The 20,086-nt window shown below is 39.8% G+C and overlaps 1 protein-coding gene across 1 annotated transcript in view; it reads left to right on the forward strand.

Moving 5' to 3' along the window:
- The window catches only part of MICU2 (mitochondrial calcium uptake 2), a 155,307-nt gene that overhangs the window by 83,931 nt on the left and 51,290 nt on the right, over positions 1-20,086 (forward strand). The window contains exon 2 of the mRNA XM_054813967.1: positions 5,075-5,222. Coding sequence (XP_054669942.1) covers positions 5,075-5,222 — 148 coding nt within the window. The remainder of the gene's footprint in view (positions 1-5,074; positions 5,223-20,086) is intronic.

Below are 20,086 nucleotides of genomic sequence, written 5' to 3' on the forward strand. Positions count from 1 at the left end.
ATGTTCTGCAGTAAAAATGATTTTAATAAAAATTCTCAGATTTTTTTTTTCTTAGGTTTTGTGTAGATTGCAGAGTCACTTGGGGAAATTTCAGTCTTTATTCTCGTAACTGTTGAGGGGGTAAAACTTATATTTTGAAATATTTTGATAGGTTTTTTATTTGGTCTGTACATGTTTCTCTCCTAGACTTTCACTGAGGTCTGCCTTGTGCTTCTCTATAAATTAAAGTGCAAAATAATGAGATAGGATATAATTGCAAACATTTTGCTTTCATGTTATATTTCAGAACTCCTGATTGTTGCATAGTCTTTTTTTTTCCATTAACATTAACATTCGTGTGGTATGTAGTGAAGACTGTCACAGTAACCATACAAAAATGTGGAGGGGAAAGCAGAAATAAAGATATCTGTCAGCATAAAGATGGCAGGTCAGTTTTGTAGCTGGTATAAATTGTTTTACTGCCATTGGAGTGCCATGAATTTTGAATCTGAGGGCCACATGCTGTTCAGAAGTAGTAAGCAGTTACACCTGAGCAGCTGAACTCTAACGTAGCTCATGCTGAGCTCGTGCTGGTGTCCAAAGGGATCAGAGCACCTTTAGCAGATGCCGAGCTTCTCATACTGTGACAGGATGTCAGGAATTTTGCAAAAGCTTTGAAAACAAAGTAGGGGATGGCACAGCTGATGCATTTCATCCCCTAAGGTTTGCTCACCTCATTTGTGCTAGTATTTGAAGCTGACTTTCATAAGAAATGACCCACATTCCCAAGGCTGTTTTGCAAATCAGGGATGCTAGTTTCATGAAAAAAAAGGGGCTTGATGACTCTCTAGTCACGCATTTTTGAAATTCTTATGGGGCTATGTTCTCTTCCAAATACAAGGCACTTTTCAGAGTTAGTATGTGAACTTGTACCTATATATTTCAATTAAAATTGTGGATTGCTGAAATTCAGTGCTTTGATATCTCTAACAAGTTTAGCTTTAGACAGAATTCAAATAATGCAAGACTTAAGAAACTTTAAAATTCAGCTGGTTTGAAGATATCGTAAGATTAGCTCTTCTTGTCTAAACTTTTGTATTTGTGCAGAAAGATTACTTTTCATTCCATAATTTTAGTTAAAGAACAACTGTGAAGCAATTTTCCATTTTTTTTTTTTAAATCTGCCGTCGGGCAAAAATTGCTCATGTTGTTATGAGGAGGTGATTTTAATACGAATGCTGCATGTTAATACCCAGCAACCATGAACTACTCATTTGATATCTGCAATGTTTGTTGAATCTTGTTAACTAAGCAATTATGGAGTCACTTGTCCCCCAAAGTTTTAAAAAGAATAAAGCTAAAGTTCTCATTACATTAGATTTATTTTTAAACAGTGTTTTCCAGAATGTACAGATCTGAATCAGAGAACAGCAGCAGTGAAGCTTGTGTTGTAGGCCATGATGATGATCCCTACTACATAAGAAGCTTAAAGCAGTGATATTGATATAGAATCATAGAATCACAGAATGGCCTGGGTTGGAAGGGACCTTAAAGATCATCTAGTTCCAACCCCCCCTACCATGGGCAGGGACACCCTCCACTAGACCATGTTGCCCAAAGCCCCATCCAACCTGGTCTTGAACACTTCCAGGGAGGGGGCATCCACAACCTCTCTGGGCAACCTGTTCCAGTGCCTCACCACTCTAACAGTCAAGAATTTCTTTCTAACATTTAATCTAAATCGACCCTCCTTCAGCTTAAACCCATTCCCCCTTGTCCTGTCACTACACTCCCTCATAAACAGTCCCTCACCATCTTTCCTGTAGGCCCCTTCAGGTACTGGTAAGCCACAATTAGATCTCCCCAGAGCCTTCTTTTCTCCAGGCTGAACAATGATATGGTTGTATCTAAAACAAAGCAAACCTTGGCTTCAGATACTTAGAAGTAGCCCTCATTCTCCTTGCATATCATAGTATGACTGTTTTAATTCTAAATTATGATCATTTTGGGTTTTTTCTTGTTGGTCCCTCCCCCCCGCCTTCATTGAAACCCGAGGTTTGGGGGAAGCAAACAAGCTGCAAGGGGAAACTAAAATTGACTATAACAAGGTGTTCGTATCATTTAGTGAAGTATGTTAACAAGTGCTTAATGCTAACACAAAGGTGCAAGGCATGGGATAAAATGATAAGTTCCAGCCTTCTGTTTAGAACTATAATTAAGTTTAGTATGATATAATCATGAAGTCATATCATAGAATCATAGAATGGTTTGCGCTGGAAGGGACCTTTAAAGATCATCTAGTCCAACCACCCTGCAATAAGCAGGGACATCTTCAGCTAAATCAGGTTGCCCAAAGCCCCATCCAACCTGGCCTTGAACTGGCCTTGAATGTTTCCATGGATGGGGCATCTACAACCTCTCTGGGCAACACGTTCCAGTGTTTCACCACCCTCATTGTAAAAAATTTCTTCCTTATATCTAGTCTAAATCTCCCTTCTTTTAGTTTAACACCACTACGCCTTGTCCTAATGCAACAGGCCCTACTAAAAAGTCTGTCCCCATCTTTCTTTATAAGCCCTCTTTAAGTACTGAAAGGCTGCAATAAGGTCTCCCCGGAGACAGCCCCAACTCTCTCAGCCTGTCTTCATAGGAGAGGTGCTCCATCCCCCGATCATTTTTGTGGCCCTCCTCTGGACCTGTTCCAAGAGCTCCAGGTGTTTCCTGTGGTGAAGACCCCAGAGCTGGACACAATACTCCAGGTAGGGTCTCATCAGGGCAGAGCTGAGGGGGAGCATCACCTCCCTCAACCTGCTGGCTATGCTTGATGGTAATAATTGTATCCAGGCTATAGCTATAGGTTTGCCAGTTGTACCCATTGTCTTGAGATCCCCGCATCCTATGAATGTATGGTCCTCATATCTGGTTAGGGACCATGGTGGGTAGAGAAAAAGGAAGCCTAATGACACAAAGTTGAAATGCTCCATGCTCTTCTCTGATGTCTCATTGTCCACTGAACTGGTTTTTCACACTTTCTTCAATGGGCTGGGTATTGGCCACAGCTTGACGTCCACCTTCCTGTTCCCGGAGCGCTTCATATCGAAGGGGTTGGTCATTACTCTCAGATCACACTGGGTCCCGTTATTTGGACCTGCCCATATCAATAGCAGTTCTCAATCTCTTTGCTCTGCCTCATAAGCCTGACACTAAACCTGATGTTTTTTATTCTAACTTCAGAGCGCAGGCCGAGACCTAGAAGCTATCGTCTCAAAATAGCTTGTACATTCATTGTATCAGCTAGCTCCCCTGCTGTCTTTGCCACTTCATACCAAAGTCCTGGCATGTTGTCAGCTGGGTGGAGGAAACGTGACTGCTAGCGCTTGACTGCAATTGTTCAAACTCTGCAGAAACTGAATTAGTGGTCCCAGTCCTGGAGGAATAGCAAGTTAAAACTAAAGTGTCAGAAATCTGATCACAGCTTTTAAATGGTTCAGAGAGTCCCATTCCCTTTTCACTTGCCCACTCCCTGGATGTGTGCACACAAGCACACAGATGCCCCATTGCCTGCTACACTATTTGCAGATATCTGTGGACGTTCCTGATTTTTATAACAAAACCCTGTGCAACTGGGTGCCTGTTACCTTGTGTATGGCTGTAACCACTGCTGACTTCAGCAAAACCAAGCGAGGTGTTCCCACTGATCTCCCCCCTCCTCTATTCGCATCCTGTCTGCCTGTCTGGGTCCCACAGTTTGCCCCATGAAAACACTCGGCACAGCAGACCCTGTGTTTTATTGTCAACTGGTGAGACCCTCACTGCACCTGCAGCTGGTCTGAGTGTAACCAGGAGCCACTTACACTGCCCTGCCTCAGGAGTAACCCAATGTGCAAAATGCAGCATACACCAGCACTATACTGGACTGCTCAAATGCCAAGCAGTCCATAGGAATGATCCAGAAACTGAAAACTGCATAAACGAATAGTGATAGTTTGCTGGAAGATGTGATGCAGCACTTCAGCAGGCCGTACCCTTGGCTGTACCCACTCATCTGCATCACACACCGAGTAATGCCACAGGCGCTGACCTAGCTGCAGATCCATTTTGCTATTTACAGACTTGTTTCAAGTATGTTTGAGTTGGGATCTTGGTACTTAGCCTTGGATTTTCTTGCTTTTCCTTCCCTGACATCTTTGAAGAGTACTAAAATTGAGTGACGCTGCTGGTGGTAAAATTGTTCCATGATTAATGTTCAAATACACACAGCGTGTTCTGAATTTTGGAGTGTCTTGTTTTCCTGTTGTCACTTACTATCTCTGAAATCCTAAAATGCAAACATCTCTCTTTCACTGTTTCTGTGTCCTCTCTTGCTGCCAGTAAGTGCTGTTACTGCTCATCAGAGTGTTGTCAATTGGTATGGCTCTGAATATTTAAGGGGCAAAGAGTTGGAAGGTTTTTGATCGCTTGAGTAGTTGAATCTTTGGGTTTGGTGACACAATCTCTGACACTGTTGGTGGTGTTTTCATTGCTTTTCCCGTTTTTCTAACTTCTCTGAAAGATAGGCCTATACTTAAACTACATCATAATTCTCCCATCTTAGGAGTTGTTCCACAACTCAGTAATTAACTTCAGGAGTGGATCATTTGCACAGATGCAGAGCACATTTCAACCTTTGCTGAGCCAGTCACAAAGCTGGCAAGATACTATTTGCTGTTTGGTCACTGGGGTTTGTTGAGTTAGCTGAATTTGGCTGAGCAAGAGTCCAACAAGTAGCAGAGCTGGCAAACGAGGGGGTGCAGGACCATATGGCCACGAGCAGGGGATGGGAAACAAGGGCAGCCTTTGGTGACGCCAAGCCATTCATTTGGCCCAGCTGTGGTGTTAAGGCATGCTCTCAGTGAAGCCGAAAAAGACTTTGAATGTCCTATAAGCATGTCATTCATAAAGACTGTGCAATAAAAGCTTTAATTCCTGGTAGTCTCTTGTTGTGGCTACACAAAACATTGAGGTTAATCAAGATCAGGTATAGGATTCTTTCCAATTTCAGAGTTGGTCTACAAATGCAACCATCTTTCTGCATGGATTTTTTTCTCTGTTTCAGAAGGAAGATGTCATTAATGGGGAAAGGGACGAAAGACTGTGTCTTCGGAAGTATCGCTTCATGCATTTTGCATCATTGGAATATGAAGGAGAATATTACATGACACCAAGAGATTTCTTGTTCTCAGTAATGTTTGATCAAGTTGAACGTAAGTTGTTTTCTCATCATTGTATTTGTGAAGGAAAAGAATTGCAGGTGCCCTTAAAGATGTCATTTGCAAATCACTGAGATAAGATCCTTTATCTGACATAAATCAGCAGAAGCCAATTTGTAAATGTTGTACATACGGATTCTCACAGGCACCACTGCCATTTACACCAATGAAGTGAGGCTGATGATTTACAAATCTGGTGACCTGATGATGACATTACATCTCTGCATAATTTGCATTTCCGATCAGTATGTAGTTCCTCAATTACTTACATGCCACAGAAAATAGTAGGACTGTAATATATTAGTGTTCATACCGTTCCTGGCCCCGTTATCTGTCTACCCACTTCACCAGTAAGTACTCTGACCTTCTTTCTTAGAAGAGGCAGTGATGGGAGTGACTTGAATGAGTGTAATAAAACATTGAGCTCAGCTCTAGGTTTCTGGTTTCAAATCTCCTCTGGTTTATACAAAACCTAGTTAAGAACAAATCAAAATCACATGCATGTTTTTTAAAAAGTACTTTTAAAACCATGCTTTCTGAGGAGCAGATAGGACCAGCACACAAATAAAAAGTGCATAGGTTGTCCTCCTTTCTTTCTGGTTTTCTGCCCTCATTAACTGCCCCATTCCTTAAGCTTTTGTTATCTATCTTTGTATCATCTTCTGTAATTTCCACGTTAGAGTGATTTTTAGAAACAATATAAGTTGTTTATCCAAAAATTTGGCTTTTACAGCTTTCTAAATAATTTTTTTTTGCTTTAGAAAGGTTAAGTTCTCCCAGTTTCAGAGGGGGCTGCCATTCAGAGGACAAATACTCTGTTAATACGTCTGCTGAGGGAAAGGGGGAAATCCAAACTTTGATCATTTTCTACTGCAGTCTGCACATACTGACCAGGAGAGCCTGTTGTCTAGCAAAAGCCATTGCCCAGCTAGCAGCAAACATCCAAGCGACTTGGGGGTACTGAGCAGGAAATACAGAAGGGAATTCAAGGTAATGTGGAAAGACTTGAGAGACAAGAGACCTGAACACACTGTGATGTCTGTGGGAAACTTGGGGCAGAACTGAGCTTATTGAGCTGCAGGTGGTCAAAGAATAGGACACAAGAATCTGTAATAAAAGAAGTTTTCTTGTGTCTGCCAAAAATATATAGATGATAAGCATACATGGCTTCGCTGCTGACACACAATTTCTAATATTATACAAAGCTGAATATAAATCCTTAGAAGGACTTTATGACCTTGAGAGTCGTGGACACTCTCAAAATAACTTTTTTTTTTTTTTAATATAGGGCTAATGGAAAGAGTTCTTTCCCCTTCAAAACTTAGGTCATTAAGTTAAAAACCTAGAAGGAATTTTCTTTTGAGTTTTCCAGCCTGAAACACTGAGAGACAGCGAATACTGAAATTTTCAGTTTTGAAGGTGTGGGTTTCAGACAGTTGTCTGTGAAAGCAAGGTTAGAGAAATAAGTGTTTTTCAGTCTTAGCAGTTCATACATATTAATTGGTTACTCCAACTATAATAGTACACGTGCAGATTTTTAATTAAGTGGTATGTGGGTAAGATTTATTTGTAATGCAGCCAAGTTAATTTCAGTTACTTTGCTAATATGAGTAGGAAACAGCGTTAAACAGAAAAGAAAAAATAATGACAAGAAAAAAACACGTGAACAAAAAAAAATCTTTGCACTATTTAATTTTGCACTTTGCATATTTAGCATTTCAAATTGAGGTCAGGCTTACAACAATAGCATCATGGACAATTCGTAGAAAAATGTTAGTATTTGAATCTAATGCTCCTAAACAATTTTTTAAACATCACTGGTGTGGGTTCTTTGGCCAGTAGCATAAGCACTTCTCTTTAAGTCATATTGCTTGGGATTTTAGGTTTTCTTATAACTACAAACAGACATAGCATATGTTGGCAGAGAAATACAGTGATTTAAGTATTTTAAAGGCAGTGGTTTGTTCATTGTGTTTAGAAGAGTTTCCTACGAGAAAAATAAACTGACCTATCTCAAGCATCTGTCCACGTATATTCAGAGTATAACAAGATCATGAACTTCATAGCAAAGCAGCAATTATTTTTTAAAACTTTCTGCTTATATCATAGAATTAATTCCCTTTCACCCTGAACAGTGGTTTTAGAAAGGAAAACAGAAATGCCACCACTAATCCTAAAAAGTCCTTCACTTCCTGGCATACTGAGATAGAATTTTAAGATGTGATACTTCATACAAATGGTGAGTCTTATAATGCTGAAATTAAAGCTGTAATGATTTGGTTATTCTCTACCTATTTTAGATTAATCACTAATAAAAAAAAAACCCCTTTCAGAAAAATTTGAAGCACCCTGGCAATAACCATTCATCTTCCCAAATATTTGCTTACAAATGAATGGAGTTTGCCAATTGGTTGCTGTCTATAAGAATATGGAAGTCTTAGCTCACTCCATAGGCTGTTCTGAAGTTTTGTTTCTGTTGTCTTTTTTGCAGATAATAGGCAGGAACATATGACCAGCCTCATGAGCAATTTAGGTGTGTACACCAAGAAGTATTGCTGAGGTAGATCACAACATGCTGTTGCTTTATTCCTATTCAGAGATAAACACTCCCAAAGGGGCAAAAAGCAAGCAAAAAGAGAGATGAGAAGCAGTTATGGGTTGGGAATAGGGGTCCTTGTCCAACAGCCTTGGGGTTTTTTGCTCGCTGGTGATTGTCATTGGAGAATTACTTTGAAATCTCCTGTTTATTTTTAAGCATAATTCAATTTAGAAGAAAGTAAATGTGGTGTTGTGTAAACTGGATGAGTAGTTGGGTTCTTGGTGCTAGATCAAAAGTGCTGACGTTAAAAAATACCAAAATATTTTAGCTATGTCCAGATTGTCAAGCGAATTCCTGTATGCAGTTGGGTGGAATTTATTACTGAAGCAAAAATCTTAGGTGTGCCCTTTGACAAGGTTGCAAAACATGCAATAAATTATGATTTATTATAGAACGCTTTCCCAGATAAGAAAACAGATGAACTGTAGTGCAAATATATCAACTGTCATCCAACCCAAGTGATCTTGAACCCTGCTTGATAGACCTTAGTTCACCAGTTCTGCTCATTTGCTTCCTGGTACATGGGTTTCTCTATTACTCATTTTCTTTAAGGTAGGCCAAAAATTGTGAAATCTTGGCATTCCTATTGATTAAATCACACCTGCAAAGTTATTTACTGTCAGGGTGATAATGAAGAAAAATATTTACAGTCCTGCCATCTAAGGAGAATGAGCTGATAACAAATGCAGTTTCCTGACAGACTTATTTTGTTCTTTATATTTGCAAAGTAAAGAACCCTCTAAAGGAAAAAAGACACCGTCCAAAAAAACTTGCTTGCTTTTACATGCAGTGTTTCACACTGGATTACCTTTGTAAATATTTGCCTAATTCTATTACCGTTAGTTATTTTATGGAAGGAAGCAGCCACCTCTTTATAAACAGTGGCAAACAGTAACTGAGATGTGGTGGTGTGGCACAGCATTTGTGTGCCCATACAAAACACCTGTGACAGTGTTTTGTACCAGTTCATGCACTGCATAATAAATGCACCGTTGGGATTTTTTGGATTCATGGCTATATGCCACGTAATCTTGTATTAAAACAATGCTACCACAGGGATGTGTGGCAAACCGTTGCAAAACCAGCCAAGTTTTTCTGGGTAATCTGTGGGATATTCATGTAAACTGTAATATCTGATGCAATGATAGTTTAGTGGAAAAGTGGGTTTTGTTGCTCTCCTTATCATGATGTAAAAACTTCTCAATGTCTGGTAATATCTAATAAAATATATGAACTTGCTGTGTTGCATCAGAAATTCTAGCATTTTTTAAGATAGCAGGTATAAGAAGGATAAAGCTCAGCTGACTTATGCTGAATTTTCATTCCAATGTAGGAATATTTTTAAATGACCCTTCCAGCTTCATGTAAAATTTGTGTTTTAAACAGTCGTGTATACTTAGGCTCATATTCAAGATTATACAGCCAATATTGTGCTAGAGCTTTTCCATGGAAATATCATCTCTGGTGTGCCGTTGTTGTAGAATATATGAGAAAAGCTGTATTCAATTTAGAAAAGGACTACAGATAGAGAATCCTTCAGAAAATGAAGATTTTGCGAGACATTAAATCCGAACTGTGTTTGTGTTCAAGTGGTGGGTTGACCCTGTCACAACACCATGTGCCCACCAAAGCCACTCTATCACTGTCCATCCTCAGCTGGGCAGGGGAGAGAAAATATAACGAAAGGTTCGTGAGTCGAGATAAGGACACGGAGAGATCACTCACCAATTACTGTCACGGGCAAAACAGACTCGACTTGGGAAAATTAATTTATTGACAATCAAAGCAGAGTAGGGTAATGAAAAAATAAAACCAAATCTTAAAACACTTCCCCCCACTCCTCCCTTCTTCCCGGGCTTATCTTCACTCCCAATTTCTCTACCTCCAGCGGCACAGGGGGACGGGGAATGGCAGTTGTGGTCAGTTCGTCACACGTTGTCTCGGCCGCTCCTTCCTCCTCAGGAGGAGGACTCCTCACACTCTTCCCCTGCTCCAGCCTGGGGTCCCTCCCACGGGAGACAGTCCTGCATGAACTTCTCCAACATGAGTCCTTCCCACAGACTGCAGTTCTTCATGAACTGCTCCAGCGTGGGTCCCTTCCATGGGGTGCAGACCTTCAGGAGCAAACTGCTCCAGCGTGGGTCCCCCACGGGGTCACAAGTCCTGCCAGCAAACCTGCTCCGGCGTGGACTCCTCTCTCCACAGGGCCACAGGTCCTGCCAGGAGCCTGCTCCAGCGTGGGCTTCCCACGGGGTCACAGCCTCCTTCAGGTGTCTCCACCAGCTCCGGCGTGGGGTCCTCCATGGGCTGCAGGTGGAATCTCTGCTCCCCATCATCCTCCATGGGCTGCAGGGGGACAGCCTGCCTCACCATGGTCTTCACCAGGGGCTGCAGGGGGATGTCTGCTCCGGTGCCTGGAACACCTCCTGCCCCTCCTTCTGCACTGACCTTGGTGCCTGCAGAGTTGTTTCTCTCACATCTTCTCACTCCTCTCGCTGGCTGCAATTGCTCTTGGTGGCTTTTTCCCCTCCTTAACTCTGTTACCCCAGAGGTGCTACCACTGTTGATGCTGGGCTCGGCCTTGGCCAGCAGCGAGTCCATCTTGGAGCCAGCTGGCATTGGCTCTGTCAGACATGGGGGGAAGCTTCTAGCAGCTTCTCACAGAAGCCACCTCTGTAGCCTCCCTGCTACCAAAACCTTGCCACACAAACCCAATACAGTTCATTTTTCTGGAGATTATTCTGCTTCAGAAATACTTTCTTCTTTCAAGTAGAATACATTCAGGTTAGCTTGTCTGATAACAATTGGTACCTGGTAAATAAAGATCTTGATCCTCTGTATGTACTCGGTCCAGATTTAATGTATCATAGCATCTTCACATCCTGAACCACTACTTTACCAGTGGTCCTTTCCAAAAGGTAAAACAGATTTTCCTGTGTTCTGTGGCATCAGTGTGCCACAGGCAGTATTTCCACAGTAGAGTCCTACCTGACAGTGAGTATTAGTGTGTTTTAAGTTTGCTGGGAGAAGTTATTGGAGTTGGTTAAATTTTCTGTGAAAATGAGGTTGGCGCAAGGTTGTGGTGTGTTTGCAGGTTTGATAAGACATGTGGCTTCATGCTACTACAGCGTCAGCATGGTCACAACTGTGAATGAATCTGAGGAAAGCATACGGTGCAAGACTGCGATGGCTAGAAAACGGAGTTCTCCGTTGTCCTTAGTGGAGATCATGGCTGGTGCAGTCGGTGGGACCAGCCGGTAAATGTGCACTTCAGAATGAGCTGAGTCAGTCGTCTTGTTTCTGGATGTTGAGTTTTTGCCTCTAGTGGGAGTTCAGATGCCTGTACTTCAGTGTCTTCATTTTGACCTGAATTTCATGTACAATAACTAATCAGACTGATGTGAGTCATGCATGAGTGTCAGATCTAAAACCTAGGATTCAGAGTCAAAGACTAAGATTTAAGCTTGTCTAAGTGGTGAAGCTCCATATGGGAAGTGAGGATTGAAATGTTATACGGGGAGCCATTGGCACAGCTGGAAACAGAATTCAATCCTTCTGAATTTCTAAGGTGTTAACAAAGAGATCATTTTCTCTCTATCTCTGCATTTAGTATTTTTTTAGCACTGATATGTTGTTGTTCCTTAAATCCTCCAAACACAGTAGAGAACTCTGCAAGCTGGGATGTGCAGGACAGAGATGACCCCTTGCCCAGTGCTAGATGGAAGGTAAAGTAAAGCAACAGCAAAGCAGCAGCATGATGGTTTGAGGCCATTATATGAATCTCTTCTGAATTTTGGAAAAATGAAATTAAATCAGCCATTTTTAGCCAAAGCTGCTTAGTCATCATTGTTTACTCTTTTCTTAAAGTGGGGTTATGAGTGAAAGAAAGTAGTGTTCCTGTTGAGGGATCTGCATACATAAGCAAAGATAAGCAGATTGCTGAAAATTTCTGCTTCTGTAACCCGTCCATACTGTGAATTTTTCATCTTCAGCTATCTGTCATCACCCAAACAGTGTTAGGAAATCCTACCACAACCCTAAGAAAGTCTTTTAAGTAGCATATTGTATACATTTGGCCTTTTCCCTTAAGTGTCCAAATACAACATTAAAATTTATGTTCTGGATAAAATGTTAGATCGTTTTGGATAAAATGTTATGCCTCAGCCAATTGTTGGTAAATAGATAAGATAAATAAGATTATATTTTTTTCTTCTTTTCTCCTCAGCAATAGTATGTTGACATTGATAACTTAGTTACATAGGCTGTCTGATACAACACTCGTGATCTTCATGGGACTGGTTTATCTAAAAAATTATTTGAAGGGAAATAGTTCTTTATCTAGAAACAGTAAAAATACAGCAGAAATTCCTGTAATCTTAATAATGTGTATTTATGTCTGGGCATAAGCTTTGTTGTGAAATCAAAATAAAGACTAATGCATTTTTGTAGCGGTTGCATCACAAGGTACTACATAACACAATCAGAGATGGGATTCTTGAGGGGAAATGGGGTCTTCCCCCCACAGCAATCAAATCTGGTCTGTTGGCCAGGCTGCGTTTTTGGTGTATTAACCACTGGCCACTGCACTGATGTATTTGTTTGCTCTTGTTTTTCAGAAAAACTTGTTAGATCCAGAGTCTTAGAAACAGAGGCAAGAGGTGCTGCAAAGAGAGCAGAGGTGTTAGGCGAGAGCTGGCTTCCAGCGCTGCAGCAGTGAGGAAGCATGCACGGTCGGATGGGGGAGCAGGAGAAAGGACTGAGCGGTGGAGTTCCTTGGAGGAAAGGGAACGATGGAGCAAAATGACTTAAGAAGAAGCAGGTTTTAGCATGTCATTGCACAGAGGGAAGGTGTCCTTTTTTTCCCCTGTTCCATTTCCATGTTACAAGACAGTGCTGAAGGTACCTAGGATACATTCTTTATAAGGTCAAACAGAAAAAATGTATTTTTGATCCTTAAAATTATACTGAGATTGTATCAATTACAGTTATATTTTTGTGGTTATGTCTGCATGAGACAACAGTAAGGCTATAATAAGCTTGTGGCTTTGTTGTGATTAATTCTTCTTTTTCCCTTTGTGGCATTGCTGACTAGCTGGAGAATGACGCAGAATCAGAGTTCTTATCTTGATTGACTGCAGTGCTTACTGACTAGGTAAAAACTTTGGCAAGATGTTATGTTTTGAAAATACATTACTAGCTATTTAGCTTTCTGGAAAACAATTGTTAATGAAAAGATATATTGCAACTTCTCAGTGAATGAAAGCAATTTTTTAAAACTCAGCACAAAAATAGTATCAATAATAAAACTGGTCAGGCTTCAGCACAGTTGCAAGCAAGAGGCAAGTGGTCTCAACACACATCTTGAAGGATTTAGTTATTTAAAGTGTGAAAGTTATTGGTTATTTAATGGCATCTGAATGGAAAACAGATTCCTTGAAACGAATGAAAATATATTGTCCACATACAGAATACTTGTAGTACAAGTAATGGAAAGATCTCGTTATTAATAACAGGAGTCTGCTTGTTGTATAAACATCGGCTGCCTTAGAATTTCAGAAGTCTTGCAACAGTTTCTGCTTTAGTCAAGTATTCCAGTTTTGTGACATGCTACTGTGATATTTAAAATACTTAACAGAGAAGTCACTTTTTTTTTTTTATACATATGAGCAAATTTCAAGAATTCGTACAATCATTCTTGGTCTCTGAATATTTTTCCTATTTGTAAAGGTTTTTTCTTTTTGTAGAACACCACACACTATTTCAACTACAATTATAACATACTGTCATCATACCACAGAAAATATCTCTGGGATTTTTTCTGCCACGCGTTCTGAATACTTTTTGACAGATTACTTCAGTATTATTTTTTTAATAAATTCAGTGGAATTTAATCAGTTCTGAAACATCCTGCTTAACTGGCAATTAAGTCTTTACAGATGTAGCGTGAAAATCAGACTCAATGAATTTTTATCACTCTTAAATGTATTTTAATTTCTTGCAACATATGTCCTTAACACAGACAGGTATTGGTTTGTACCTAAGAAGTACAATCTGTTTTTAAAATTCCTTGGATTGCATTCAGATATTTAGAACTGATGAGGATCTGGCGGACCCTCAGTGGATGATAGCAGGTGCCAGGAGTGCAGGTCAGGCTCCTGCCAAAATCTAGCATGCGTTCTAGCCTCACATTTTCAGTTGTTTGTAACTCTTTTGGTGCTGATGGTTCTGTGCTTCTCCTTAGGCCAACGCTGATTTTTTATTATGTTAGTCATATGATTTATCCTTTTTTGAGTAATGTTGATATAGACTTGATTTTTTCCCCTGCATGTTCTCATAAGAAATGTTACATTATGGGATTTTTTTAGAATATCTAAGGTAGAACCATAGAATATCAATCACTTTCCTTCTAGGCAATAATGGGAGGCAAGGTGTGCAGCCTGCTTTGGTAGATGAGAAGAGCTGTCCCTACTTGCCAAATGGCTGGAGTCTCCAGGGAGACTTTTGAGAAGTTCCACTGCTCCCTGTTTGGAAAACACTGGCATCGATTTCCTGAGGGAGAAAGTACCCGGGTTATGCTCTCTTTTTTTACTCCCCAGCCCTGCACCTGCAGTGGGTTATAGCACAGATTGCGCTCAGTAGCCTTTCTCATCTACGGGGAAACAAAAGCAAATACCAAGCTCAAAGACTTTTTTCCATGTATAAAACACACAGGTTTCTCTTGTTAGAGCCACCTGCTTACATGGCAGTGCCCTCTCTTGGGCTTACCGGCTTCGTTACTGCAGAGAGCCGAGAGCCAACTCTTGGTAATCAAATCAATCTTCCAACGTTGTCCAGTCCATCAGAGAGCTCTGGTCCTCACACCACCATCCATAATGCCGGCGAGCACCTGGTCATTCTGCTGGCTAGGTCTGTAGTTAAATATCTTTCCTCTCAGACCTGGAAAAGGCTTGTGCACCTGAAAGCATAAGGATTTTTCAGCCATAGCTAACAAACGATAGCACGTTTTCCAAGAAGTTCTGCCTTGGTTCTTACCAAACAAAAGGTAGTTCAGCATCATTACTAGGTCCAAATGCATCCTAATTGGCCATTCTTGGTTTTTCTAGTTAGCTTATCAGTATATAGAAAACACCTGTATCCTCCGACTTTGTTCACCAAGAGCTGAAATCCTACCTGGCTTAATAAAAATTAAAACATGGGCTCCTTGTATGAAATTTGAATATAAAACATGGCCAAGCCAGCTGCTGTTGGACTGTATCCAGACTAGTTCAGTTGTCTTTCAGAAAAGCTGACATTTGAAGTCTTCAGTATGATACAGCTCATTTTCCAAGTGCTAGTCTTCTTTTCAAGTCTTGAATTCATGTCCCTTGCACCAATACCTCTGATACTGCTGGAACTACTGGGACAGTGGAGTCTTGCTGCTGCATTGGTATGGGCAAGCGCTAAGTCAGGCACGTATCCCACTGCAGAAACTGCCAGTTCCAGAAAACAGATGACTTTTGTCTTTTTTTGTTCCTCTCCAAATGTTTTTTGGTTTTGATTTTCCTGGGGAAGAGTGAGGTGTGTTTGTTCTTAACTGTGGACTGGATCCAAACAGTTGTGTGCCTGACCGGGCAGATTCTTATAATAGAGAATACTAAAATTAGTCATTTTGTCTCATGTGGATGGACATCTACTTTTCCATTGGGACTGTGTTTATTTACTGTGTCTGACCACTTCTGAACAGTCACCCATATCCTGACATAGCAATTATTTCTTCTCCATGGATTTTTTGGTGATAAGAATGTGAGAACTCACTTCTGGTTTGCTGTCACTTTCTTGAGAGAAAATATAAAACCTAATGTTCAAAAATTTCATCAGCTTCTCTGGCTTTGTTCAAATTGGCAAAAGAAAGTGACTATTTAGCAGGAAAGAACAACATTTTTTGTGATGTGTATGGTGGTAAAGGCAGTCTCTGCTGTTGAAAACGTAAGAGGGGCTCTTAAACCAGTATGGTCAATTTAGAAGTACAGTGGGCAACATAAAATGACTTTACTCTTTCACTAAAAGAAAGCCACCTATTGTTTGCTTTTCATTTGCACCCACTTTGAGAATTGTAAAGAGCCTACTTAAAATTTGATTCAAATTTCAGTTCAATCTCTTTCCTCTGCAGTTACAATAAATGCTGATTTCAGGAGGACAGTCCCTATTCTTTATGTCCAGTACTGCTGCAAGGAGGAAAAAGGATATCAGCTTAGTCGTACCATTGTAAGAACACTTGTATTTATTACCACAGCTCACCTAAGTTAACATGTAATATCTTGTAATGTGTTTTTAAGGATTTGTATTCTCTATTAGGGTGAGCACTTGTTTTTAGCATTTCGTGGCTAAGTATGTCAAAATTTATCATATATATTCTAAAAGTCAACTTCTATTTTAGCAGTTTAAAAATGTAAAATATAGAACTTTTATAATTTTTTCATGCTCAATTTGAAATCATTTGTAACCACTGCTTATATTGGAAAATGGTGACACAGCATCTCCTCTGTTCCTTGAAAACTTCTGATATCCAACCTAAAATTAATCACTGTCTGTTTAAACCCACTTGCTCTTGTGACAACATTTCCCATTACCTAAAATAGGGGTTTTTTTCCATTTGAATCTTAACCCCATGATGCATTATAGATAATTATATTACCACTTAGTGCTAGTCTTGTTAGGTTAAGCAAACCGAAGCTTATTTTTATCTCCTCTGCCTGTGTGAGGCCATCCATTCCACAGCTTCATGTAAGTAGCTTTATTCCATGCATTTCTGAATTTGATTTCTTCTTATAAAGCCTGCTTCATTCCCTGGCTTGCAGCACAATGAGCGAGCAATCACTACACAGCCTAAGGGATGGAACAAGGATTGAAGTCAGGAACTTTTTAAATTAATACTGTTGCTGAAACATCTGAATTGTCAAACTGAAGCTTCAGGCAAGGAGAAAAATGGTACAAAGCAATGCTCACTAGAGCAAAACACTTAAACTCATTTAGCCTGTGCTTTACTTACACTTGTTACATGCAGAACAGCTTCCAGCACTGTAGGTGCTTTGGTCTTCATTCGTAGCTCCATGTGTCTGCTACGCTGAGGGTATACAGTAGAGCAAATGATTTTCTTCTTAGGTGAAGAAAGTTTTAATGTAAACACAGAATTGTGATTAGGACAAAGAAAAAGAGAGATCTGGCAAAGAATATCCTTTTGGGAGGTTAAGGGCTTGATGCCCCCAGGTAATGTACACCTTTGCACAGAACAGGAAAAGTTGATCATTTTTTCAGCCCAAGATTACTCTTGGAGGAGCAACTAATTTTGTCAGAGAAGCTGAGTATGGCAGGATGGAGATAATGCAAGGATAATTAGAGGCAGTGGACACAGAAGCCAGGTATACTGAAGGCTGATACAAGTTAAATGAGAATATGTTAGTGGGAATTTTGATGTAAAGTGTATTTATGCTTTTAGATTTGTCTCCTCCGTTATCTTTACTGAACAAATATTCCTGTTTTATTTCTGGTTTGATAGACCTAATACAGTGTTTCCTCTGGTGCTTAATAAGATCAGAATTCTTTAGAAAACATGAATATAAAATTAAAGCCAGAGTAAAGCCAAATGTACTTTTGAGGTTTGCTTCATCAGATGATTTGAATTCAGAGGAGAAAGCTTTTTTCCTGGGGAAATAAGACAACTCTAGAAAAGAATAACTGCAGTTTTTGGAAGAGACTATTGATCTTCTTTGTCTAGATTTTTTTTTTCTTTCTGCCAAAGTTTTTTCTTTAGAATGTGAGGAGTTTGAAGTCACAGGATCAAGAGACAGCTTATCTTTGCTTCTCTTATTCAGTCTCCAAAGTTGAACCCTTAGAGCGCAGGAGGTGTTCTAATGCACGCACGAGACTTTCTTTTCTACTAATAGGGAAGGCTGATGGATATCATGTCAGTAATTTATTATTAAACATACTATTGGCAGCATTTATTTTTTTCTAACTTGCAATTAACCAAACCATTTTGGCCACTGCAATAAGGTACAATTAACATCTGGTTTTAAGCTCTTCTATTTCTCATTACTTTAGTTCTTTCTGATCTTTAGGGGAGTTCCCAGACTTTCCATGATCCTGTTCCTCCTTCCACTACCACCTTATCTTCTGAATAAAGACAACATTTCAAATTAGGTTTATGTAACTTTCTTCATTCTGGTACTCTCAGAAACTAGCCAAAACTAGATTGCTCCAGTAGTCTTTTTGTGTGGCAAAAATGGGATAAACCTTTCTTAGCTTAGAAACAGGAGCATTCTGTTATCACTTACATACCCTTGGAACCCCTGCTGTAGGAAAACTTCCCAAACATCTGTTAATTGCTATGTGACAGATGTTAATGATGTATAAACAAGTCAGACTCGGCGGGGGCTGTTACTGGTTTGCTCAGAGCTTCTGTATGTGCTAATAACAGAATGAGCTAATCTTAGAAGTAGAAAGAAACTCCTGGCTAATTTAAAGGTAAAAGCGAGAATGACGTGGACCATCAACTGAAGGAAAGCAAGTCAGCCACTGAAAGGAACTCTGATTAAGCACAGGAAGGAAGGAAAGAAGGAAGGAAAGAAGGAAAGAAGGAAAGAAGGAAAGAAGGAAAGCTAGAGATTGCAACAATGCCTGAACCTGGAGAGTTATGGAAATAATGAAGTAGGGCTGCGCAGGATCAGTGAAATGCCCAAAGCAGTAGGCAGAGTCATCTGTAGGAAAATTCCCAAACATGGTCATTAGAATGTCCTTATCTTCTCACGGTGGCAATTGGAAAAAGTAATGTCATCACTGGGGTCATCTGCATTCAAATGGCCTTCCTAAAATTTTCATGTAAGATTGCACTTCAGAGCCTTATAAAGGGAAACAGTTCCTTCTGGAAATTCTGACATGACAGGATCAGCTTAATTCAGCTCTGAATAGCAATTCCCTTTATCACTAGTCATCCCTGTAATCTCCAGGAATCTAAAATATCTGAAGTGCTATAGTACTGCACCTATGCCAAAAGTCTCATCCCCTAAAATAGCACTTTTATTCTTTTTTTTCCCCTTATGCTGATTCACTAATCACTAAAGGATATTAGCTGCAATTATTACAGTTCTGCTGAAAAAGGAAGTGATGCATTAGGTTCTACTACAATAGATACCCAGCAATTCAGTTCATCCTTTTAATAAAACTAATAGCAAAATGAATGTTTCTTTGGTGAGTGTTTATTCACCCTCTTCTTTCAATGGATGATGTCAGGAGAGCTTGGGAGGTTGAGGAACAGATGGGTAATATCACCAATTGCATAATTACAAGTTATCTTGAGTAAAACCATAGAATATTATTAAGTGGATCCAAAACAATCTTGTGTACTTTCTTTTGTTTAGATTAGTTATATGTTCTAGAAATTCCACTTACCCACATTCAACATAGGTGGTAATTAATTTACTAAAGCATTTCCAAATTTCTAGTGAAAAGGGTGATTTCATCCCTTTTTTCCCTCTTACACGAATATCAAGAAAAGTCTGCTGCAAAGCAGAATAGGAGCTAGAGCTGTAACGAGCCCAGGTCACCCTATGCAGTAACTGAACACCATCTAGTGGGTGTTCACTTAATCCTTTCATTCCTAAGCAAATTTATATTGGTTCTATTTTACAAATTAACTGTTCTGTAAACTCAATAGCAATGCCCTCATACACCTAATCACTGTAAATTGCATGTTCACAAATGGGGCTTACATTCTGGAAGATAAGTATAATAAGGTTCTGAATTTTTTTGGCCTTTACCATACTTCTGAATACAGAGCTCTCATTAATGAAATTACCAACATAGAATTGTTTCATTTCGATAAAATGCCCAAATTCACTGTTAAATCCAGTACTTAGTATTCTCATGTCTTGACAAATAAGGCCAAAATGCTGTCTCTTCCTTCATAGGTCATCAGGGAGAATTGAAGCCAAGATACAGTCTTCAACTGCATAAGAATGTTGTTGCCTTTGATATAAGCAGGGGGAAAAAATCCTAAAACTCCATATGAAACCTACCAACTATTGCTTGCATTTGGTGGTAGTAAAGGTTACAATACACCTAAACTGGTATTTTCCTATTGCGAAGTTGGTCAAGTGACTATATTAAATTAGAGAGGCATCTTGTATTCATAGCCCTTCTAGAAACAAATGTCTGCAAGCATATTCAAAACCCAACTGGACATGGTCTCGGACAACCTGCCCTGACTGACCCTGCTTTGAGC

Source organism: Grus americana, chromosome 1 (assembly GCF_028858705.1).
Source record: "Grus americana isolate bGruAme1 chromosome 1, bGruAme1.mat, whole genome shotgun sequence".
Lineage (NCBI taxonomy): Eukaryota > Metazoa > Chordata > Aves > Gruiformes > Gruidae > Grus > Grus americana.